This window comes from Podarcis pityusensis (assembly GCF_964106645.2).
Source record: "Podarcis pityusensis genome assembly, chromosome: 6".
NCBI lineage: Eukaryota > Metazoa > Chordata > Lepidosauria > Squamata > Lacertidae > Podarcis > Podarcis pityusensis.
This window is the reverse complement of record NC_138030.1, coordinates 34,176,186-34,202,817: the sequence shown is the minus strand read 5'-3', so window position 1 is coordinate 34,202,817 and position 26,632 is coordinate 34,176,186. Positions and strand designations below refer to the sequence as shown.

The 26,632-nt window shown below is 43.0% G+C and overlaps 1 protein-coding gene across 4 annotated transcripts in view; it reads right to left on the bottom strand.

Moving 5' to 3' along the window:
• Window positions 1-26,632, bottom strand: part of SYT6 (synaptotagmin 6) — a 138,499-nt gene that overhangs the window by 56,592 nt on the left and 55,275 nt on the right. For 3 of the 4 annotated variants that reach the window (XM_081009155.1, XM_081009156.1, XM_081009157.1), the window contains exons 2-3: window positions 18,210-18,546; window positions 11,936-12,494 (exon numbers count right to left, since the gene is read on the bottom strand). In XM_081009155.1, coding sequence (XP_080865281.1) covers window positions 11,936-12,494; window positions 18,210-18,546 — 896 coding nt within the window. The remainder of the gene's footprint in view (window positions 1-11,935; window positions 12,495-18,209; window positions 18,547-26,632) is intronic. The other variant, XM_081009158.1, reaches the window with a different exon arrangement.

The window sequence follows — 26,632 nt, the reverse complement described above, 5'->3', positions numbered from 1 at the left end:
CGGGGCAGATCTGGACATTACAACAAATATGAAACTGATGTTGTCCTGTGACTGCTTCTTTGCTCTTCCTGTTAACATCTACAGCTGCAGCATTCCAGTTGTGCCCAGTGTTTCTCTGCCCTTGTTAGGCTAGGAAAGGAAAACACATGGTGCAGTGATGCCACAGTAGTTGTTGTGCTGTGCAACACATTATCGGAAAGAGGGTAAGAAAAAAGCTATGGAGCTGCAGCAGCTCCAACATTGCCCCAAGACATTTTTCTTCCAAGAAGCTGATAGTGAGCCAATGTGGTGCTGTGAATAGGCTGTTGGAATGAGACTTGGGAGACCAGGGTTCAAATTTCTACTCAGCCATGAAGCTCACTGGGTGACCTGGGGCCAATCACTGTCTCTCAGCCTTCCTACCATGCCTACCACGCCTTGAGCTCCTTGGAGGATTGGTAGGAGAGAAATTTAATATTAAATAAACATAAGCCTTCATCTGCAAGACTTCTCTATTCAGCAAGCACATTTGTGCTTGCGTGATGAATATCCTACGTTAACTTCCACACCAGAGAAATTCTTCTTGAATGCTTTAAACAAGGCCTGCTGAGGTTTAAACTTTCAGAGCAACAATTTTGAAGTCAGTGTGATGTTCTGAAAAGAATGGTTATAGTTTTAAATTTCAGCCAAGTCCAAAACTTACTAGGTTGCCAAAGTAATTGATTTCCTAGTTTGAACTCATTTTTACTCTTATTGTACCCTGTCTCCCAGACACCACTTAGAGATGACTAAGTTGAAACAACCAGTGCTTTTTTCTGGGGGTACGCACACCCTAAATATTTTGTGAATCTTTGTACTTTTGTCCATTTTGTGTATTTATTTCCCCCGATTTGAACTATAAAATGGTATTTTCTTGAGTCAAAATGAGAGCACCCCTAAACATTTTTTTAAAGAAAAAAAAGCACTGGAAATAACTAACTAACTAACTAAATATTATTTCCTCATGTTAAATGTTGAGGAGAAGTGAGTTAAAGACTGCAAAACACTTAGAACTATTTAAAACATAAAGCCTGCTCCTGAGGTTTTCTACATGTAATGGGTCACTAAGAAATGAGAGGCAACGAGGAAGAGAGAGAGAGAGAGAGAGAGAGAGAGCACACTATCTAGAGGTAACATTTAAAGGTAAAGGGACCCCTGACCATTAGGTCCAATCATGGCTGACTCTGGGGTTGCGGTGCTCATCTCACTTTATTGGCCAAGGGAGCCGGCGTGCAGCTTCCGGGTCATGTGGCCAGCATGACTAAGCCGCTTCTGGCGAACCAGAGCAGTGCACGGAAACGCTGTTTACCTTCCCGCCGGAGCAGTACCTATTTATCTACTTGCACTTTGACGTGCTTTCAAACTGCTAGGTTGGCAGGAGCAGGGACTGAACAACAGGAGGTCACCCCGTCGTGGGGATTCGAACCGCCGACCTTCTGATCGGCAAGTCCTAGGCTCTGTGGTTTAACCCACAGCACTACCCACGTCCCAGAGGTAACATTCGGGAGAGGGCAAAACTTGTTTTCTACCTCCCATGACTGGGTGGATAGGCTTGGTTCACACGGACAGAGCTCATGCAGGAGAATACAGTGTATATTTGCATGCAGAGATTATTTCACTTCTTTGTGGGTCCCATCAGTACACCTGTTCTCTCTTCACTAACCACCACTCATCAGGATGATAAATTCTTTTGCGAGTGATAAACGATAATAGGAACTCACAGAAGAGGAAACCTATGGCACTGATGCTTTAAAGTTCTGTAGAGAGCTGCAATGACAGGATGATTTAAGCAAGATGGATATGGTGTTCCATCCCTTTGACTAATAATGCCCAACTTTCATTTTTGCTCTGGTAGATAAAAAATAAAAAAAAAAATATGAGTGGCTCTGTTTGCCTGGCATTGCCTGGCACTGCAGAAATCTTATTCCCCATTTAAATATTTGCTTCTATGAAGGCAGCTGCTCCCTAGAAAAGTCAAGATCGTAATAAACACACCACTGAACAACAGAAAATGATGCTATTTTGTAAAGAAACAAGTCATTAACACACTAAAGAGAGACCGTAAAGATGCCTGGATGTTCACTTGCTACTAGTAAGATTAACTAAAGCTAGATACCAGAATCTTTTGGAAAACATAAAAGTTGGCATTAAAATAGTACCCTGACTATGAACTGCCAGGGTAAGAGTTGTCAGAGTAATCCTCTTAGTTTTTACAGCCCCCAATAACTCTTCCTTGGGTGTATGGTCCACAAACCACATTCCTCTTTTTACTAGGCTTGTCAAAAATGCAGAGATAAAATTCTGTTTTCCCAGCCTCAAGCTGTGGATTTCTGTAGAACATTCATCTGCATCTCTGAATCCCAGCCAATTCCATTTGTGTTGCCATTCCTTCAGATGTGATCAATTTCTCATTTCCATGCAAGGCCCGAAATGAACATGTGTGATTTGCTTCATGCTTGCACTGCTCCTGTTATGCAGGAGGGTTTTACTTATGTTGTGAGACTAAAAATGCTTTGATTTCTGCCAGCTTCAATATGATATTAAAACGTTCAATACTGAATGTTTTACAGAAAAGCTAAAATGGAAAGTATGCAGAGATTACATAAATGAGCATCACATATTCTCACAAGCATGACTCATAAGCACATTAAACAAAAGCAATGACAAGTTTAGGAACGTCTGCCAGAATTTGCAGATCAGAAGTAACTGCTGAATATCCAAACTGAATTCTGCTTTCAGTACTGGTAGTGCCTTAACAATTCACTTTATTACTTTGGAGGGGAGGCACAATCAGACATGTGCCTCTGAGCATATAGAAAGTGTTGCTCTCTCATCCCTGAGCAATTTCATCCTCCACACAGGTAACACAAAAATGTGTTCCCCTCCATATAACTGTCTCCTCATTTTTCATCCATCTTCATTTAAAGAACAAAATTAATTATTGTTTATAATTCACCCTTGCACCCTTGTTGTGGGCAAGCAAGGTCTCTTTGTCTCCTCATCCCCATTACTTAATTAATGCAAGGTTTCTGCCAAAAAGTCTGTTTTCAATACTAAGTCCTATAATATGGGGGAAGTACCTCTGAGCATGAACAGAGTGTCTTTCCCTCACCACTGAATAGCTGCAGTCTCCATACATACCAGCGGAATCTTTTTAAACACGTTCTTTTTCTCCCACAAAAAATCCCACTCCTGCTTTTTCAACATCTCCTTCCCTAATCAGCCCAAAATATGCCTGTTTAAATTACCAGCCAAGTAGTAATTTTCATTTATTAACATATGTATCCTGGTGTTCATAGATGGTTTCAAAAAGCTGAAACAAATCTCTTTACTCTGAAGCTCTTCCTGTTTGTGGGTTTCTCACACACATCTGGTTGGTCAATGTGAGAACAGGATGCTGGATTTAGAAGGGCCAAAGGTCAGATCCAGCAGAGTCTTATTCTGTTCTTATAGGATTCAATCACATACTGGCAAATTTCAGTTGTGCAGTTAAATTGATTAGTGTTCTTGGGCAATGAATCCTCTTCCCTCCAGAACTGAACTTCTTGCAATAAGGAAAGTGATAGGGAAATGCAGGGTATTCCTATTAAATTTATTTATATCCCAGACACAATGTCACAGAACTTCTCCGTAAGCCATCATAAATGTCCACTAAAAGTCAATGTTGTCTAAACTCCCTGCAAACTTTCTGCAAACAAATCAGGATGAATGCTCAAAAGCATTCAGAAGGCTGGTGGCTCGAGCCCACCCAGGGATGGCCCCGGGCAGGATTCCTGCATTGGAAAGGGTTGGACTAATGTTTGGATTTGGATTTTGATATCCCGCTTTATCACTACCCTAAGGAGTCTCAAAGCGGCTAACAATCTCCTTTCCCTTCCTCCCCCACAAGAAACACTCTGTGAGGTGAGTGAGGCTGAGAGACTTCAGAGAAGTGTGACTAGCCCAAGGTCACCCAGCAGCTGCATGTGGAGGAGCGGGGAATCGAACCTGGCTCACCAGATTACAAGACTACCGCTCTTAACCACTACACCACAATGTCTCTTGGGGTCCCTTCCAACTCTACAATTCTATGATTCTGTATAACAGATCACATGGACGTGACCACAGAGGCTATTTTGGATTCTGTTCACATACAATCCCTTCTGGAAATATGGACAACAAATCAATGAAATTTGTTGCCATGACTAGCAGAGCCAAGGCCCTTTTTTGCCTTTGCCTTTGAGATTGGAGATGAAGTGAACCATTTGGTGCCTCACTAAAAAAAGGGGGGTAGATGACCCCACGATATCTAGAACTGAAGATGATCATAAATACATGCGGCTAAAACTCTCTTGCCTGCAGAAATAGGAAACATATTGCCAGTCTTGCAACTAAAGGGCAGCTGTCCATTCTCAAAATGTAAGCCCAACGTGTGGGAGAAAAAACTGCTGGGAATCAAAACCCACCAGAATCTGGCTGGCAATTGAATTAGTTCTTAAGCAAGATGTGTAATATATTCTGTGCAGCTTCCCATGCTGAGGGCAGTGAAGAGGCCCTCTGCTGCAATTTACTCTTTTTTACACAGTATTCATACCACCATCAATTAATCCCAAGTTATCTAAGTGACTCACCATGTCACCATGTTGACTATGAAGAAACATGAAAATGTGTCTTATTAAATTGGCCACCATGCTGGGCAGGCTTCAGGGAAGGCCCTGTTTGACAAAATCTGTGAGAACTTATTAGGGATGGGGAAGAAATTCAGTTCAGTCTGCATTTAAAAGTGAACCTACCTAATTCACACTCCCCAAAACAATGTGCAAATCAAACAGAACCATTACGCTAATTCACAGTTCTCCGGATTTTGCAGCTCTCCAAGCAAGTAATGTGTACTAAAATGCATATTCTAGGGCAGAGGTGGGAAACTTCAGGCACAGAAACCAAATTCAGTCTCTCTACCTGACCCTCAGAACTCTTTCCAAGACACCCCTCACTGTTCCCACTTCTCACACCAAGTGCTTTTACTGAATATCCCCATTTTCTGAGGAAAGTTGAAGGGTATGTGTGGCTGGAATGGGTCTTTGAATTCTGATAATGCCTCTTGCTTGTCTGGATGAAGGACAGAGAGGAGTGTTTCTAAGAAACAAACCTACTGTACAGAGGTAAAATTTACATTTGTTGCTCCATCCTCTTTTGCCTCAGGCTGTGCCAACCACTGGATTATGACCCTTGGGAGGTTGCCGAAATGGGGACACGACCCTCAGGCTAAAAAGGGTTCTTCACCCCTGCACTGTGTAAATTCTGCACATGTCAATATAAAATAATATACCAAAAATGCAGTATATTAGTGAAAACTGCCTGCAGAACCATATATGTTGGGCAAATATGTAAACAAAAATGTGCATATTAGAAGAAAGTTACCTTAAAATGCTGATGAATTTTTCACAAGGACTTAAAAAAAATCATAACCTGATGTGGAGCACTAGAGACTGGAAAAATGAGAACCACAAACTGGCAAATTTGCCTATCCCTATGGACTTATGATAGTATGTAAAGGCATAACTACCTGTTTCAAAAGAGAAAGCTTGAGCACAGCAGCTGGTTATCCAATAGCAGCAGTATTATACTGTGACAGAGAAAACAGTCTAAAATGTAAATGTTCATCACCAGCCAGATAGAGGACCAACAATAAAAAGGTTTATTTATACTTCTTTGTTCTGCTTCATTAGGTGCTAAATTAATAACAGGCATTCATTCTTTTTTTCTCATTTATTTTATCTTTTCTTTTCTTGTCCTGGACAAGACATCACTAACAATACAAGTGGAAGGTTTTGCTTCTGAAAAAAAATGGTCAGGTGTGAAATCTGGCAGTCTTTCAGGTTGTTTCTTTGCTATGGAACAAAGACTAAGGATGCTCAGGGATTTTGTCTGGTCTGCCTGTGCAGGTAAACAGACCACGTTTGCATTTCCCAGACTAAGACGTGGATCAGGATGCAGTAACCCTTCAGCTTTCATATTTCTGCAGATTTTATGATGCACTTCTGAGAGTAAAACATGCACAATGTGTAAAATGTGCAAAAAATGTATACCTTAGCATAAACATTTAGAAAGAACTGCAGTTCAGTGGTAGAGTATTTGGAAGAGTGTGATGCTAACGTCCAATGCCAAGATGAAGGTCTACCAGGATTGTGTGTTGAGCATGCTGCTTTATGGAAGTGAGTTGTGGGCAACTTCACAACCATCAGGAGTGACGCCTCAATGCCTTCCACATGATGAGGATTCTGGGTATCAAATGGTAGAACAGAATTGCAAACAAAGATGTGTTCTCCCATGCCAAAGGTTCCAGCATGTTTGCACTCTTGTCTCAGTGATGTCTACACTGGCTTGGCCATGTCCACAGAATGGAAGATGGCAGGATTCCCAAAGACGTGCTCTATGGGGAGCTGTCTTCCAGCACCAGGCCAGTTGGCAGACCAACTCTGTGTTACAAAGATGTCTGCAAACGCAACATGAAGGCTGCCAACATCAATCCTGCCATGTGGGAATTCCTTGCAGATGACTGCAGTGCCTGGGGACAGTCAGGTCATGCATCCATAGCAATGACCAGAGAAGGAATGACTGCTGGGAGGAGCACAGAGAAGAAACACCATGGCGCATCTGCAGCAGAACAACTGCATGCCGTTGTCTGCCCCAGCTGCAACGAAACATATCTCTCCTACATCAGTTTCCACAGCAGGCTCTGCAACCTTCCAACAGTTTGACTTCACCCACAAAGGCGCACTCCTCCATTGTTTCCCAAGACAGATGGATGCCGGCAGCTTTTGTGCAACATAACTCCATGCAGCCAGCATGGATTTGTACTGTGTAAAAGCACCAGTCACTTCACTGTACATATCTGAAGCAGATAAAACTATGTGGAATACTTAAAAAAAATTATCTCTAAAATTTCCAGAGCACGACAGAGATTCCCTGTGTTGTGTTGTGCTACGGTTTCACTTGGAGGATCTTTATTCAAGGCCACAAGTACCACGAGTGGCTAGTTCTTTCTTTTTACAGAAGCGTTTCAGTTTTCCTGTTTTTTCAATTAACCCAGCAGCCCATGTCATTACGTAATCCATATACATAAAGATGATGTGAGCACACTTTAATCTGCATACACACTACAGTAATCAAGGAGTTGAAACAGCCTATGGGGAGCCCCATGCCAAGTATGAAGAGATTGCCTAATAGTCAATAGCTTCTAAGAGAACTGAAAGCTGCTTGAGAGACATTTGATTTCCCATGGTGTATATAAATAATTATTTTGTTCCTCTGTCACCTTAGCTCAAACAGGTTTTGAGGGCTTTTGAAACAATGCAAAACCCCCCCCCCCAAAAAACACCCCTGTTTCTCAGAGGAGGAGAGAGGTTGAGCAGACACATCACAATTGGTGGTCCCTCTTGGAAATCGACCCCAACTCTCTCTTTTGTGTGTGAGAGTTTTGGTTGATGCTGGAAGCTGGTGACACAGAGGCATGTCTTGCTCTGTGCTGGTCCCAAGAGCTGTGGTTTGGGGGCTTCCTTGAAAGCCTCAAGAGGAAGCAAGACCTGTGGAGTGTTAATGCTGTGAACCCCTCCATCTTTTGCTCAGGTTGTGTATACATGTAAATAAAACCCTATATGTTAAAGACTCCACAGTCTCCATTGACTTTCATTTCAAGGATACCAAACCCTAGGAAAAGCATTTGGAACCACTGTAGTCTCTCACCACTTTGAGACTGTGTTACATGCGACAGTACGTTTCTCCTTCCCTGCCATACCAAATGCCACCCCAAACCTAACAGACCCATATTTGAGTGCCTGCTAATTCTTCCCACATTCCTTCTCCTGAGTATGGGCAGACTCCATGGCTCCGACTTCCCCACAGGCCCGATTTTGTTTACCACCTCATCTAGTCCAATGAAAAGTCCTGGAGGACTCAAATGCTCACACACTATTTGGGGACATTTTGGCTGGTCTAATCAAGGCATTGCCCTAATGTAGATTTTGGAAGAAAAACTAGGTTTGACTTTCTTGTCTGCAGCATTCCGAGGAGGCGTGATTAAGAACTTCATTAGGGCCAAGCATTAGCATCCTTGGGTGAGGTCTGGCTAAGCCTTAATGCATATTTATGACGCCGATTAGGAGGGCTACTGCTTGAAACAAATTAGCAGCATCTGCTAAGGATCTTACTGTTTTCCTGGGCTGTTGGCAATCACAACAACATTGCAGAAGTGTTTGCAAACCTGTGAGACAGTTACGCTATTAGAATGATAAATGGGGAGCTTTGCATGGGAATAATGAGACTGCGCTCCTGAAGCGTAGCAACAACAGTGCTGCTTCTGGGGTAAGTACAGCACCGAGGGCTTAAAGGGCAAGGATGCAAGAAAGGCCTTCAGGCAATGGCACTTCTGGGACTAATTACATGCTCAGTACCAGGCCATATACCCCACTGCACCATCATCATTTCCTTCTGCCCAAAATATTAAAACTTTCCCCAGGCAGCTAGCAGCCTTAAAGCTCCAGTCCCATGCTCCATTCCCCAGGTTCAGCACTTCTGAGAGGAAAAATCAATTTGTCGGATTCTGTAACTTCTCATTTAAAGCAAATTTGTTCAAACTCTTCTGAAGAAGATTTGATTGGAAAGATCTATTAAAAAGGAAAAAAAGGAAAATCTATAGAGATGATTCTCAAAATTGGGCTACATAAAGCAAGCTGATCAACTTCCTTCTAGGACAGTATCTTGGACAGATTAGATAGAAAAATCTACGTGAGGGCATGGGGAAATCAAACAGCTGTATTAAGGTCTGGAAAGCAATCTATTTCACAGTAAGAACATAATTTTGGAGCAGAGAGTAATTCCTTGGAGTAATAGAAAGGTAGGAAACATGAAAGGAACAGGAGAACATTTGATTGTCCCAAGACCAGAGCACAGTAGCCATGCTAGTCTGAGCCAATGCACTAGAGTTCCTCAAACAAACCTTTCAACTCAACCAGTCCATATAGGTCTCTAAATCAGCTACCTTCTATCGATGCAAAGCTATTGCTGGCCAATACGAGAGCTAAACTAGAGATGACCCTGGACACATCCTTTGATTTGACATTACTTTTAACTGACAGTAGCTGCTCCTTCAAAATAAGTGCAATAAGACCTGCACCAGCAGCTGGAAGTGCCAGGGGGCTGGGACTTGCCATCATTGCTTTCCTCAGTATTTTCCTTTTGCTGTTGTTGGCCTCCCCTGGCCTCCCCTGTTCCTCCAGCTTGGGACACCATTTTGGGAGGTTACTGAAACCTGCACAGAACTACAAGACCTTTTTTGTTCATGGTTTTCAAAACAAGTTGCCAGGAGGAAAAGCTTTGCCAAGTCCCTCTTCGTAATCGGTAGGAGCTCTTGGCTTGCCAAACATATTTCCACGCAGAATAAGTCCCTAAAAGCTCTATCCTATCACCTTTGTTTGGGTGTTCAAGACTAAGTTGCCTTATTTAAATATTAAATCTGCAAGAGTTGGAACAATGAAAGGACAATGTTTTGGCACCACCTTCAACTTGCTGGCTTCAGCAAGCTGACTGTACTCAAGTAGTTGTCGTCATTTTTTATCCCATTTTACAAGGACACAGACTTTCACCCTCCCTGTTGAGGTGTTGAATGACCTACCTCTATAACAGTGGTAGGGGGATCAAAGTCTCTCTTTAGCAACCTTCCAGGGCAATCAATCGGGGGAGGGGGGACCAGAGGCAAAAGTAGACAGAGGAACATATGTGCCTCTTACCTTTTGTACAGTAGGCTGAAATTCAGTCACACAAATGCCAGAGGTTTCTATTCCCACCTGTGCTCCTCTGCCTGTGCTGTATCCAGGCAAACAAGAGGAATTATCACAGTTCAGGGACACATTCCAGCCAGGAAAAAAGCACTCAAGGAAAACATGGAGCAGAGCCTTAGGAAATGGGATGTGGCATTGGGAGAGTCCTTCGGACCAAACAGAGAGGTCTGGATGGCCACATTTGCCCCCCGGGCCAGAGGCTCCCCTCTATAATAACAAAATCAGTCCTCAGGCTTTAATCATGGATATGCTCAGTATTGTCCTAAAATACCTAGAAACTACCATCTGTTCTGGTTATCTTTTCTTCCATCTTATTAAACTGGCAGAGAGACATGGGAGCATATGGGTATAGACTCCTTCTCAACAAGGAGCTCTGACCTGGTATGGCGTTAAAATGGGAATGATGCATCCATGGTTTGGTGGAGATCATTAATTTTGGACCCTATCTGGTCTCAGTGCAGAATGTGGATATACAGTAATGCACTGTTATGCGGGGGTAGGGGGGGAGATGCTTAAAAGGGGAGACAAAGACACTTGAATAACTGATTCAGCAAATCAGACTTAAAATGTATGGGAGGAACATTTTCTGTTAAGATTTGTCTGCTTCAATTGCCACTCACTAACTCTTATTAACAACTGAGAATTCAAATAGTAATGAAAAGCTCAAAATATGGCATGTAATAATATAGTTTGGCAGCTTCAGCATTTTTTAAAATAAAGCAAATGTCTAGATTTCACGGGTTGTAATACTGAATATGAGTTGGCAGTTTTGCTTAAAATGCAAGTCAGTGAAAGTCTGAGGCTGGACCCCAGTCCTTGCGGCAATATTCTCTTCCACGTACAACTTTCCCTGTATTTCTAGCCCCTCCCGTATAATTAAAGTGCAATATCCCAAGGACAAAGAAAGACACTTAAAAACAATTTATAGACTATGCAAATTGCAATGGTGATGTATAGTGAGCAGCCCCCCACCTTTTACCACCAAAGCTGTCAGAATTTAAAGCACAGAACAGATCCTACAAGCAGGAACCAGTGCACTACTTCCAAACTGTGGCTTATGGAGAGGCCTGCCCTTGACCTTGCCTAGTTTTTGAACAACAAGGAAGTTCTCATGTTTTGATTCCCTGAAACAGACATAAATCTACCCTGATATGGCCAGCCCTACCATTAGATTGCATGAGATGGAGCTATCTCCAGCAAGAGATGCTGAGGAGGGGTAGCAAGATATTTGGAGGACAGACCAGTGTGTGCTACACAACCTGCCCCACGCTCTCTAAGACAGCCTACTGCCCTCAGGTGTGGTGGGGAAAGCTGTGCCATCGCCGGTGTGAAAGTAATCTACCAGCATCTGTGTGTGGCATTGTGGGGGGAGGGGGGCACCATATTTTCCTTTGCCTTGAGTAGCAAAATGTATTGGCCCAGCCCTATGCCATCATCTTGCTTCCTTGCCACAATTTGACAAAACCAGGGTGTAAGTACATCTCACCCAGGATTATCAACATTGACCTAGAAAGACCTGTAAAGGAAGTGGGAGTATTGTCATGTAAATCAGACCAGGATTTTGCAAAATGAATCTCTGTTGGTGTGAACTGTGGTACCTTCACAATATTACTATCTTTAATGTAATCACCCATAACCTAGATGAATGACTGGATGTTTGAATGGATGTTAGCTCTGCTTAAACTGTTGGCAGCTATTGATGGCTATCTCAAGTAACCAGGACTTTGCTGCATGAAACCCATTGTCCACTTCTAGGTCCTCCTGGCTCTTCTGCTCCTTCCCTTCCTGCTCAACTTCTTCTCTGTGTATGCATTCACAATGAACAGAGCGAGGAGCAGCATTCCAAAGAACAGGGTAAGTGAGGGGGCAGAAGGAAGGAGAAGCCAGGAGAAGAAGGGACCCATGAGGGCCCAAGGACTGTTTAATACCTGAAACTGACACTGTATCATCCACACCTTCAAAAGAAGAACACTTGATGGTCTTTCTGTGCCAAAGCTCTCATTTTAAAGTGAAGCTTGGCCTACGGAGCTACGGCAAACTCATCCAAGCATTGGTGTGCTATTGTCTCTCCACACTAATGGCAAAAGCCACCTACTCACCGTTGTGGCATACTGAATATCCTTCCAGATGGAGGTCTCCCGAGAAAGATCCGAAGCCTCAAAGAGGTTCTCCAAGATCACCTCACCAATCATATCATGCCGAGAAAACCGGTCAAAGTCAAAGACGCTAAGATGAAGCTTCCTGTTGGTCAGCTCCTCATAGGGCACAGGAAACTGAAAGGACTCGTCAAAGGTGGGGTTGAGCGTTTTCCTGTGCACACGGGTTTGGAACTTGCACTTCCTGTCAGGCAAGAGGTAGATCTTGACGTAGGGGTCGGAACTGCCACAGAGGTCCTTGGCAGGCAAGTCAAAGGCCTTGAGAATCCGCACAATCAGGGTCTCGTTCTCATAGTCATATTTCAAAGCAAAATTTATTTTCCCACAGTTTTTTTCTGCCTCTTTTTTAGGGTCCTCAGAGTCCACGGATTTCTGCTTGTACAGCTCTGGCTTGATCCGGCCAATGCAAGTTGGCTGCTCTGCCGCAAGTGGTAGTTCTGTACCATAGTCCACACTGGAAACATGCATCTGCCTGGGCAGGTGCCTCTTGAAGGAAATGTGCCTGCAAGAGATAAGAAAAGGCTAGTGTGTTGTATGCTGGGAGAAGATTGTCCTGGGTATCTGGCCCCACTTAAGAGATAGGTTGCAAAATGGTGAAGGGCAGGGAGAATGTGGGAAATACGGTACTCTCCTGGGCCCAACTACACAACAAAGTTCTATCATACCACTTTAAACAGTCATGGCCATGACTTCATGCAAAGAATCTTGGGACCTGTAGTTTGTTAAGGGTGCCAAAAGTTATTAGGAGACACCCATTCCCCTTGTAAAGCTATAATTCCCAGAGTTCCCTGGGAAGAGGGTGTGATTGGGAATTTTAGCTCTCTGAGGGGGAAAAGGGTCTCACAACTCTCACACGGTATTTTTTAAAGAAGAGAGGGAGTAGGAAGTTTTCACAACAGTGATGTTACAGGCAGTAGGCACCCCTGACTAAGCAGGTGAAACACGAGACTCCTAACTTCAGAGTCCCCACACTGGGCTAAATATTCCAGCATTGCAGGGGGTTGGAGTAGATGACCCTTGTGGTCTCTTCCAACTCAACAGTTTTATGATTCCTCTACGACTATAGTGCCGACCCCCTTGTAGAACTTCTGGAGGCTTTGTCATAAACGAACTGTGTAAGCGCAAGGGAAACTGGTTTCTCGATAGCTATCATGCAATGGAAAATAAAGAAGTGCATCTCATGCTGATCTGTGGGAGACTTTGAAAAGAACAACGTTATGGTCTTCCAGTTCTAGGAATTAAGATCCATACCAAACAGAACGCAAGGAGCAAGTTGCCATTCAGAAGCAAAATATTTGGAACAAGTGGTATCTTTGGCCTTGGAGACAACATACAAGAATGTAATTATAGTTTGTGGGAATAGGAAACACAGCTACAAGGGGCTGGTTATACTAGCCAGAAAGGAATAGCAGCACCCCTGAGAGTTCTGAGGTCTGTTTAATAAGCCCCACGGCTTGCTGTTTATGACTTACAGGAGAGGAGAAAGGAACTGCTGACCAGTGAGCCAGAGTTATATGCTGCCAGCTGGGATTGCCACATATTCCAAAACCATAAAGCATTACTGCCTTGGGGAAATACTGTGTTTAAGGACTATGGGTCAATAGGAGTTTGGGGGCCTGTTGTAAGCTACATTTTTGTGTGCTATGAGCCCTTAGAAACGGTTACCAAAGAATCCCTGCTATTGCTGAAAGCTTCCTATCTACTGGGTTGTTTTTTCCTGTTGCTGATACGTTTACATTGAAATAAGTAGAAAAGGGAAAGGAAATGAAAATAGAAAGACAAGAAGAGAGGGGGGGCACATAAGGTTGGCACACACTGTCTAAGACTCAACTCAATTTCAGTTTCCCTCATTTTTCCAATTTCAAGTGCAGTTCTTCATATTTCCACTTCAATTTTCAGCAACAACAACTGAACACATTTTTGCAAAGCTATCCCCCTAAATATAATGCAGTTTTGTATGTTGCTTCCACTAATATATGCATTTTTATGCACAGTTTACCAAGACACATCCATTTTTTTGGTACACATTCCTTGGCTGGAGAACTGCATTGCAAAATTTAGAGAAGTGCCAATTTTGAAGGGTGGCTGTGCTTTTAGTTCACATGTTGTTTTGAAAAGTCCAAATTAGATAGGTACGCCTTTATATGTTAATGGAGCAAAAATTCTCTCCCATCCCTAGACCAAGAACCCTTCTCAGCTGCAGGAAGGGGAGTGCTTTAATATTCCCCGTATCAGAGAAGAAAGAAAAGAAAAAGCAATGACACAAAGCCAACCACATACTTATTTTGCTTTCCCAAGATATAGCTACCTGATTGAGGGAGGATGTATTTTGATCACACCTCTGCATAGTTCTCGTAACAGCAGGACTTCTTTTCTATAATTCATACGTTCCAGCTGAACTTTTCTAATTGAGTTTGCCCAAATTACGCTTATCTTCTTTCCCTCCTTCATAATGTCTTCTGTGAGTGAGCTTAATGGATATGAATGACTACGGAGGTTTGAAACAAAGAGTGGCAGGCATACATCTGCCAATGGCACAAAACATCAACTCGATTGCTCAGTCTCTCTCACAACTTTTATGACAGGACAGTTTTAGACATGATTTGCAGCCTTCATGGCTATGCATGAGCAGAAACTGAGAACAGGCCATGGGCCAGCCTGAGCTCAGTGACATCCTTATACTTCTCATAAAGGTATTTTGGGGTCTTTGTATGACCACCGGACCATATCTTTCTCATTGCTACTTGGGCTGGGAGTAATGCCCATCTTCATTAAAGCCACCCTGCTTTCTTTGGCAAGTTGTACCAGATACTTTTGTAGCAGATTGCAATTCGTTTGTTGTTGCATTTATCTCTCTCTTGGCCCAAGGAGATCAGAGCATCATCATGATCATTGCAGCCCTACTGCTATCTCACCATAGTGCAAGAGGAAAGCTCCCTGCCTCAAGGAGCTTACGATCTAACACTCAACACAGAAGGAAGAAGAGAATAAGGAGATGGTTGTAGAGTCCAGGGGTAAGATAGCCGTCTCATGACTCAGCTGAGAGGCAGCAGCTTGACCAAGGACATCTGGAGAGCTTTAAAGCTGAGCAAGGATTAGAGCTGGAGTTCCCCAAAAGTCAGTCCTCACACACTCTAGCCACTATAATACCACTGTACTCAGCAGGCTAGAGGACATGCAAGGTACTCAATTTACATTGCATATATTCTTACTATCAGAACTCCATTGCAGTGAGTGAAAATGGCTACCCATTTGTCATTGTGTAGTTAATGGTTCATATTCAGTGGGGAAACACTTCATTAAAACACTCATTAACACAGCTAAGGCACACAATTAGTTTAAGTGAAATGAGCACCCAGGAAGCAAACATGTTCTCTTGAGACTAAGGTGATTGACCTGGAGAGGCTGAGAAAAGCAGAAGACACTGTAGAGATCTCCAGTTCTTATGACAGCAAGGAAAGGTCTTCTGGCAGGAGGGCATCATACCAAGGCAATTAGAACACAGTTACTTGGAAAGACTCATCTCCTGAGAGATGCATCTATATCCTCTGGGGCCTTGCTGTAGTAATTCAGGTATCTGTAACATTTTAATTGGACTAATACTGATATTACCTAATGTGGATTTTGAATTTGGCAGAAGTGTTTGTGGCTTTCTTCTTCAGAATAAATATTTCTAAGGGGAGGGGAACAAGAGAGACATTTAAAAATTACAAATGGTCAGGAAAGAGTAAATGGACTGATTTTTCTCTTTCTCTCATAATGTTATAAACTGGGCATTATCCAGTAACATCGGTTGGCCGTAGTTTCAGAACAGACAAATGAAACATTTGTTTCATACAATACATAATTAACTATGCCATTTTCAACCAAGAGATCAGGTAGTTCTATCATGATGGCAAAATAGAACTTTCGTATTCAGAGGCAATGTATCTCCAAAGCCCATTTGTTAGAAGACTGGCAGAAGAAAAGGACTGTTGCCTTCACACTTCCTTATAGGCTTCCCAGAAGCTAAATGCTGGACTAGCAGTGGTCTTGTGGAAGGAGAAGGCAGGGGAGCACAGTTCTGGGACCTTTTATAGAGCAGGAGGAATGGGATCAACTGAGATGGTATGATCAGGAGAAATATATATCCATATCCTATTATGCCAAAGATATAACTTTGGGACGGTGCATTTTGGGATGGTGGGTAGCAGGGTCCCCACAGTGAGATATTCAGGCATTTGGAACATATGTTAAGTATTTGTAACATGCTGGTCCTAATAAACTGGACAATATGCTATGTGCTGCTGCTCCGTGTGTGTGTGTGTGTGTGTGTGTGTGTGTGTGTGTTTCAGTGGATCCAAAGAGCTACTTGCATTTTTTACTCCTTTAGCAATTGGGCCTGTCACAATGAGTTCCTGCATTTTTGTATAGTTGTGAATTTTCTTGATTTTACTGCTTTATCTTTTGTAACCCACTCTGAAGGTTTTTGCAATCCAGGGGTGTATAAATGTCATAAATAAGTAAATAAAATGCACCATCACGCTACTATAGGACTAGACAGACTCTTGCTCTGAATCTAGAAGGCTCTTATGTTCCTGTTCCTGAAAGCAAAGGAACTGAGCAAAACTGAGCAACTCCTGCCCTCTACGGCATGGTAGACCTTGTTCTGATCAACCATGATGCATGGTAAAACATGGATAAAGTCACCCACATCTTAGCTGAAAAGACTGCCTGTATTAGAAGACATTCAGGTCAGTGGCCCATGGGTTACCAGGCTGTCTTCCACCTTCAGATCCTTGCAGACCCTGCCTTCCTTTGTCATGGATCCTCATGCACGGTCAGCCTTCCATCTGAGGCTACAATGGCCCTGAGGCAGCGGCTGATCTTGAACACTGAGATGCAGCTCCCTCGAAGCCAGTGCAGTGAGTGATATGTCAATTCCGTTTATCTAATTATTCCTGCTTTGAGCCACATAAGCAAGAAAGAGAGGAAAAGGCTGTAATTCTATCTGACAGTGCGCCATGTCACTGATATGTCTCCCTACCTCCCTGAGTCCTAACAAAATTAAAGTGGCCACAAGCATATTGACAGCTTGACACAATGAGGTCAAGTCACCGTAACAGGGTTTGAATCTTTTGGCTAAGATCAAGGGCCCACAGGGAGACTGGGGAAATATGTCAGCTGGTTCACTTTCAACTCAACCTTCGGCAGAGACCAGCATGTAGTCGGGGGAGTATCCTGCAGCTCCAGGAGGTGTATGCCAGCCAAAGGTTTAGCGTAATATCCCTTTAGTGCAATTGCGTGTCAAGAACATATTTAGAAAGAAGAGAATTGCTGCCAACATCTTGAGGAGTGGCGGCCCATTGCATCAAACATAAACGAGAGCCATCTTCAGATGTGGGTGGGCTTGAAGAGAGGAGGGGTCAGGGTGCACATGCAAGCCCAGCTCCACAAATCTTCATGTAATCAAGTTTAACCCTATGTAATAAGGTTCCTGGTCATGAGGAGGATTCTGACTGCATTTCGAATCCATCTTCAAATCTAGTCCACAGTCCAAGGGCCTGAAGCAATGTTGCCCCACCTCCCAAAATATTTCTGCTTCTCCTCAAGTGCGCCAATTTTGCAAATGGCAACAAAAAGGAAGAAATTCAGGGATAGGCAGAGATGTTACTTATGGGAAGAAAGATATGAGTGCAATAGCACTCTATCGTTCATAACGCTCTGCAAGTGGTATTCAGAGGTATTCTGCCTCTGGGTTGTATCTGGGTGGTGCTCCAGATTTTTGTTGCTCTTTTGTTCTTGTTTAACAGAGACAATAAAGTTTGTCTCCAGTCTGCACGCCATTGTGTCCTCTAAGCCATGACATGACAATTACTCAAACAAATCTAATTACTCTAGAACACCTTGATCAATATACACTCCTTGATGGAAACAAAAAAGGATGGGGGAGGGAGAGAACAAATAAACCCAAAACATAAGCTTTCTTTTGAGCATACACAGTGAGCAATGAGGAAGCTTTTCACTTCATTGCAGGGGATACGCCTCTGGTTTGAGGCTGTGGGAACTGATTTGAATGGACAAGTAATAGCAGGAGAAAACAGGGCATGGCATGGTGGTGACCTTCATCAGCACTCCCTTCTCCTCATGGAGAGTTTTCCCATCTTCAGCACCTCTGTAAAATGACCCATATTGTCTGATCCAACAGATGGCAATTCAAGGGATGCTCTGCACTCACCTGGTGGATGATGCAGGCTCTGTTGTCTGCCTCTGCATCCGTGTGCGTCTCATAAGGTGATCCTTCATGGACATCTGGACTTCTGCGGGAATATCCGGTGACGTGTGACTGATTTTCACAGCTGCCTCCAAGAAGCCCAGAGTCCCTGTGTCCTTTAGCTTGTCAGCCATGTTCTCTTTGTCGTGTTCCGCTGCGTTCTGGGAGGTGGGGGTGTTAGTCGAAATGGCCTTGTTCCTCCAGGGCACCCAGCACAGCTTCCAAAAGAGAAAGAGAAAAACTGCCACCAGGGCCAGTCCACATACAATAACTATCACTGCAAGGAGGCTGATGGAGAGCTCTAGAGGTGGGGAAAAGGCAACAGTGACAAACAGGGGCAGAAAGGATCGGAGAAGAGATGTGGAAGAATGGGTGGGAAAGCAGGAAAGGAGGGAGGTAAGAGAGAAAAGAAAAGTCTGTGAGACACCTGAAAGAACAAGGACAGGTACATTCTGAAATAGCGTCTGTTCCCTTTCATATGCTCTGCTCATGAAAAGAAAGCGTAACAAGGTACCTCAGTGAAACACTTCTCCAGAATAGACATTCTTACCTATCCACACACCCCAAACCCTTCTGTTTCTGTGGGAATGTTGTGATTTCCTAAAACTATTTCATTACAGTTCTTGTGATGGTCTTGTTTGATATAAGCATTATTATTTCGGGAGGCTCAACTGAAATGGCCACTCAAATCACACACCAACATTGTTTCTCCTCTGATCAACAACTTCTGGCAATTCTTAAAATGTTAAGAGATCTAACTACAGGACAGACAGCACTAATGATTAGATTTTCAAAATGTCTTGTGCCAGTGGGGCATCCTATTGGGAATGGATGCTTCCTCACAGACCTATTGACTATTCATTCCCAGTCAGGGTCTGATCATGTGAGCTGGTGCCCTGGAAAGGATTCATGTCCGCTGCTGACTGTATTGGGACTGGCTGGGAAAGGAACAGATCCCAACTCTACTTATTATGGTCCCAGTCACAGTGCTGCCCTCCCCCAGGCCGTGGTTAAATAAGGGGTGATAAGATGGATTCCGGCAAACAACCATCTGGATTAAAAATGGCCATAGCTTTATTGATTACAAATACAGGTGGAACTTGGGCTCAGGCATTGGGTGTAAATGCATTCCACGCTTCTTCCAGAGGGCTGGAACAATTTTAGGGTCATGTCAAGGATTATGCCCCCCCCCCCCGAGTTGGGTCCATATCAGGGGAAGGAAACATCTGACACATGAGGCAAGTTAGACCAGACCAATTAGATCAGTGCAGTCATATTTAGCTGGCCATGCCCACTTGTCTGCCACCTGACATTAGAAAAAAATACCGAAATTCCTAGAAAGCTGATTTCAGTAGCCACCACTACACTCTTCAGCTTCTGAGGCACCATAGCATTCACTTGGCCATAGCTGATTAAAAATAGCACCTGGAACTTCTTAATCCTAGAAAACATGTCACTTGACACAGCCCGTAAGCAGATGCCTTTGTACTGCTCTGAAACAGGGAAGGCTTGTAATATTGCAAAAGCAAATATTAATACAGTTCTGTACAGCTATGTCAGGTACAAAGAGTATAACACTGTTAGGCAATCTTTGGAAAACACACAGCCATTGTGCTTACGCTAACATAACTGAAACAGAGGGGGTAAGTAGAGTTTAGGTCTCTGTATCTTAGCTGTCTCTTGTAATCCACCTTGATCTTATAAGAAAGGGCAGGATGGAAATTTTAGTGATAGAATTCTGAACTTGGAAACAACAAAATCAGCATGTCAAATAGATGCTGGAAACAAGATGCCTCCATACGGAATTTTTTATTATTACACTGGGCAACAATTTTTTACTTTTTGAATGTTGTCTAGATTTCTAAAACTGATTTAGGGTATTTTTGCACTGCTGAATCAGGAAATGGCATCTGTTTCTCTCCATCAGGTCAGGTTTTTGTGCTATGTTGATTTGAAAAAAATCAGATCTTGTGACAAAATCAATTACATTTTTGTGGCATTATCAGCTGATTTTTGTCAACACATATCATCCTAAATATGTTTTTAAGAGAAAAAAATGTTTTTCCAACAACATATATTGATTACCTGATAGAAACATCGATTACTGTAAACTGAATGGTGGGCATTGATAAAGGTAAGTACATGTAAATTGCATGTTGCTTCACCATTTTTCAAACTTCAGGGCTTGAACTTCCGTTTCTTGGAACTCCTGGGATGCTCAGCGGCAGGGAGGTCTCTCTTCAGAGTCCTACAGTAGTCAGCCATCATGACTGCGTCCCAGCGACCCTGATACCTGGTCTCCATCTCTTTCATGTCCTGATGGAATCTCTCCCCCTGCTCATCACTCATTGAACCCAGGTTCTCAGGAAACCGGTCCATATGTGAAAATAGGTAGTGCATCTTGATGCTCATGTTGCAGCCCAGGTTTCTGAAAGCAGTCAGCATGTTGTTGACAAGTTCTGTGTAGTTTCTGGCCTTATTGTTGCCAAAAAAGTTCTTCACTGCCAGAACAAATGCCTTCCATACTTCCAGTTCCACTTCGTTCAATGAGTTTCCGAACTCTGGATCTCTGATGAGCTGACGGATCTGAGGACCATCAAAGATGCCAGCTTTCAACTTCACCATGGTCAATCCTGGAAAAGCCTGGCACAAGTAAGTGAAGCAGTCACCATCCTTGTCCAGAGCCTTGATGAATTGCTTGATTAAGCCGAGTTTGATGTGCAGCGGTGGGAAGAGTATTCTGTCTCTGTCCACCAGAGGGTCGTTGATGACGTTCCTTTTTTTTGCAAGGCACCAATTCCTCCTGCACAGGCCAGTCCTTCTTCGTGTAATGCTGAACACGGTCCCTACTATCCCACATGCACAGAAAACATGGGTACTTGGTGAAGCCAGACTGTTGTCCCAACAAAAAGTTCACCATCTTCAGGTCAACACAAATGAACCACTTATGCTGATCATAACCAATTTTCTCCAGCACATATTTCACCCCTTCATAGTTCTCCTTCAGTGTACTCGAGTGAGCCAGGGGTTTTGATCCCCCAACTTTATGCTTTGCCGCACCAATTTATGGAAGATTTCGAGGTTTTATGGCTTCAAACTGATCACTTTTCGACATAATCACCCAGAACTATCGAACCTGAATACTTCTTGTCATTAAAATAATCATTTCCAATCAAAACAATTATTCGACATGGCATTTTACCCCCACCAACTTCTTCTAAAATGCTCCACACAAGCGTACATGTGAATAAAAATGTAAAAAAAAGACATGTGGCCATAATTCAAAAACTTGACCTGACTGAGCAAAACCAATGTGATTTTTGGATTCAGCGCATCAGATTCGTTCTAAATCAGCTGAAAAAATGCAGACAACAAATTTGTTGTTGACCAGTGTTATTATTTAATTGCTGAAGTACCTCTTGGAGAAGAGATAATGAGGGGAAGCTTGTCATCGAAAGATTAGCACTTTGACATCAAATAGTGTTTTTTATTTTCTAAAAAGTAGTGATGATGATGATGCAGTTTTTAAAGCTGAAGTAAAGTGGATTTTTCTGTGTTAGAAAATGTTGGTGAAATCTGGAAAAAAACCATTCCTCTATGCAAAAAAGCAAATATACTGTTGGAAGTGGCTGGCTTCCTTCCAGGAGAGCACATGGTTTGCAGGTCCCAGGTCCCAAGTTCAATCAAGACAGTGTAAACGATTCTAAGTTAGATCCAAAGTGTAGGTCAGGTTCCTCTGTGCACATGCTTCCTAAATTCCTATGCAATCTGAAGTTACCTGGCATGCAGCAACATCAAGGAAATGGATTGGGGCAATAATACAAGGAAATACAGCCATATTAGCTGGCAAAAGCCAGTTCTCTGGGCCAATCCCACTACTGGACAATGCAAAGCAGTTGTTTCAAACGGAATTTTTTGGGTATCATTAAGGGTAGGCAAATGTCAGTTATTTAAGTTATGATACTTTTCCTCTCAGGAGGCACCATTTTGCATTTCCACTGGATAAGCCAAAATATCTTGGGCCAGTTCTGAGGTCTGGGTCACACATGCCACAGAATGAAGCACAAATGGAATTGTGGATGGAATTGAATTCCTGCTCCATCCATAGGTAAATTCAGATGGCAGGTGGGGAACACCACTTCTTTAAAACAAGACATGGAGGAATATTCCCCCATGGAGTTTTCTTTTTTAAACAAAAGCTCTCTGCAAATAGATAAAACTACCACACCAGCCATTTGCTCAGAATTTTCCATCTTCTTTCTTTATTTCGAAAGGTATTCTAACCATAGGGGACGCGGGTGGCGTTGTGGGTTAAACCACAGAGCCTAGGACTTGCCAATCAGAAGGTCGGCGGTTCGAATCCCCGTGACTGGGTTTGCTCCCGTTGCTCGGTCCCAGCTCCTGCCCACCTAGCAGTTCGAAAGCACGTCAAAGTGCAAGTAGACAAATAGGTATCGCTCTGGCAGGAAGGTAAACGGCATTTCCGTGCACTGCTCTGGTTCGCCAGAAGTGGCTAGTCATGCTGGCCACATGACCCGGAAACTGTATGCAGGCTCCCTCGGCCAATAAAGTGAGATGAGCGCCGCAACCCCAGAGTCAGTCACGACTGGACCTAATGGTTGGGGTCCCTTTACCTTTACCTTTATTCTAACCATAACTGTCTAAAAATCACAACCTTCTCTTGTCAGCTGAATGCAATACCACAGCTATTTTCTGACTTACCCCTGATGCTTGGTTCCTGGTAAATGTGGCTTTTAATTAATTACCAACCTTCCTTCTGCAGGAGACTCAGTCAACCAGCATGAATCTTACCACACCTAAGTTTTATTTGTTTTGGGATATTTATAAACCACCCTGGGGAGGCTGATTACCCAATGAAGGGTAACATACCCATTTTAGAAATTGATTCATTAACTAGAAGCCAATGCACAGTGCGACCCTTACAAACCCTCTACACCCAGGGTTAATCAATTTATGGCTCTAGGCAGATTCTCCCAAAGGACTCTGAGCTATCTGTTCACACATAGCCATATGGTAATGGTAGTAAAGAAGCACTTTTAGGAGTATAATGATCTGCTGTATGAGGAAGATATTTTTCCTTAATTTACTTATGTCTCGAACTATAAATATGGATGATCTTACATCTGTTTGCAAGGTGCCTGGGTCTTATTCTTTTAAACAGCTTCCTTGTGCACTGAAAAGTGCTCCATCCTCCTCAGAACAGCAATTTAAAAAGGAACCACTCCAAATCTATCCTTATTAGATAGCTGAGCCTGTATCAGACTCTCTAGGCAGCTCACATCTGTTCTTCATTAGAGCTGTTATGAAAATAACCCTTGAAATATGCTTTTCTTTTCAATGCAAGTATTCCCTATCAGGACTGCTCCATTTGATCACAGGTTTCATTTAGGAACTAGCTATAATTAAAATATTAGCACTGAGTATTGAAGAAAGTGATAGAAGACATGACATGAACTTAAATTGTCATCTTAATGAACATAAAAGCCAAATTTCTTCATTACCATAAAGAACTGACAATAGATCTAGTTGGATTGCTTAGTTTTGATCTGAGATCTGGCAGGATCAGTAAGACAATCCATGTGTTACAAGCCAGCTTGGAGAGGGCTTGTTTTTCAGTTCTGGCTCAGAGCACAGTCTTGGCATAATCCAGTCTTATGAACAATTTACCATTAGCAGAAGCTAGATAGAGAAATGTCAGATTACGCTTTGCACCAGTCCTTTTAGTTCAAATACTGGAGAAGAACATGTCTTCCCATGGTTCAGTTAAACACCCAGGGTGCCAGCTGTTTTCTAAGTATTTCCGTGACTAGCTAGAAATCAGAAGATGGAAGTTGATGGGTACTTTTGTGGCTGAAGACTTGCACCAGCTGTTGCTTTCTTCCGTTAGACCCATATAAATGCCCCTATTTGAATACAAGCCCCTTCATCTGCACCACAGCCTGGGGCCACCTCAATGAGAGGATGTCTTTTTGTTGCCTCACTTAATAATGAATAAGACTGCATAAGATAAACAGTGGAGGTTCCCCAAGAGACTTGGCTAATTGCATTCTCAGCATAGCACAGGCACCACTTTCTGCTGCATGGAGAGCTAAGCCCTGGAAGGGTTCCCAATGTTCTCAGTTATCAAATACAGCTTCAGTAGAACTTGGATGACTTGAAAGAGCAGCCTGATCCTCCCCATATTTTGCTCTGCAAAAAAGTTACTGGGAAGGGGGAAATGTTTTCCTCTGCCAGAAGTCTATGGCTCTGAGATCTAATGCCAGAGGAAAAAATTATACATATGCACATTAATATTAGTGTCAACCAAGGAGTTTTCCCTCTCCCCATCCCCTCAATGTGTGTCCCCAGAAAGCATCTATATTCTTATTACAATTAGTCATGTAAATAGTGACACACAAAAACAACCCCAGAAGTCTGAAGGGGTAAACAATGCTAGGCATTTGCTGCTGATGCAGACATCAGCACCTGGGGCTGAGCAACTATTTCAGACTATAAGGGAACATGTAGGGCTTACTGACTGTGTCTTCCCAAGGCTCATCCCTATGGGCTGGATTCCTGACAGGAGTTCTCTTTTCATCATTTACACAAAACTCAATAGGCCAGGAGCAAGCCAGACAGCACTGCATCAAATTGGCAAGTTAACTGAAAGCGAAAAATGGCCATCTTAATGGCATTTGTTGTGCAAGAGATGATTACTAACACAGGTCAGTGCTGGTTAGCACTCCCTTATGTGCAATCTAATGTGGAACAGATTATCTGCCTTGCAACATATGGGAATCTGCCACGATACCGTAGAAGTGTGTCTGCAGAGGGGGCGCTCATGTTACAGATCAGCTCTCAAATTAGGAACTAGGGCAAAAGCAGGTAAGTCTATGAGTCTTCTTCCACATGAACACCGATGGTAGCCCCTGGGCTCATATGCTGGTGCACCTTCCACAATTGTCCCCACCCACCATGTAGTAAGGGAGAGAGGCTAGCATTTGCACAGATGGACACTGTTTCATAGCTGCCAACATAGCTGCCAACCCCCCCAAACAAACCATGTGCCGGTGTGCCCAGAGGACCCCATCATGAAAACTGCACCACTCTTTCTGCACCTCTCAAGCATGTTACTTTCTCAGCAACCAATCAATGCTTCACCCCATCCAAGTGCCTCTGCTTCAAAGCTAGATGGTGCCGACTTTATTACAGAGCTGGACCATCCATGGAGGGGTCACATCAGCCTCTGAGTGTGCAAAATCCTCACAACCCCTGCTCTAGAGGCTTGTTTGCCTTTTCCTGCAGCATGTGGAATGGCCCCCTTTCCTGAATCCTGAGTCACCTTGATGCATCTCACCCTTCTTGTCCCCTAGACGTACTGATGTTCATGCCCCCCATTCTCTCCTGGCAGCACACTATAATTTTAGATGACTGCAGGCTGCAATTCTGTGAGTTTTAAATTTGTACACACAGTAATTGCACTTGATCACATTCATGCTCTCTCTTTACTACCAGTCCCTTTCATTTGTTTAGCTTTTGCGCTGCATCACATGTTTTCAGCGGGGATCTTCTGTTTTAATGCAATCTCATAAAATGACATAGACACTGATGATGCTATTTGAATAATTAATAGTAATTTGGTCACATTACCCATTCTAGCTGCAATCATTCTATCTAGCTATACATTCTTGATGTTGCTGAATTCATGGTCTTGGCCAGTGTTCTATAGCATCAAACTACAAGCAATTCATAACAAATGATTTAATGTGCCTCTTGTCTCTTTGGTCAATTAAACCTGAAGTGCAACTGATCTGAGGGCCCCTACAAAATATGTGAGATAGGGATTCTCTAGGTCTATGAGGATTTGACACAAAGAGATACCCACTTGTGCCTATATTAACATGTTAACTTGCTTGCAGACATTATGTAACATTTCCTTAAATGCCTCTTCCTTTCCTTGTTTCGACTTCTTTTTCTCCTAGATTAGTCACCATCTTTTGGAATGCAGATTACTCTAGTTGTCCATTGGCTCTCCAGCCTTTATAAAGTTTGGTAGATAGAGCTTCCTGGGAGAAGAGTTGGGTAACTGTCCCCCCCCCCCCCCGTTTTCTCAGTGAAAATCACCTCTCCTCTTTAAATTGCTATTTGCTCCATTATAGGAAATATATGTGTAATGTACACAGTTGTGCATGTAAGTTTTCTTTAATGGAACACATAGCAAATGGGAGGGCATTTACTGTACTAAGAAATCTGGGGGGACGGGATGTTAAAGGATTAATCTCCCACCCCAGCACTACAGTCCTAGTCCACATCAAGTTCTAAAATTGCTGTTTGTCAAAAGACAATAAACTGGTTATTTGCTCACGGATGTTCACTATATCGTTTAG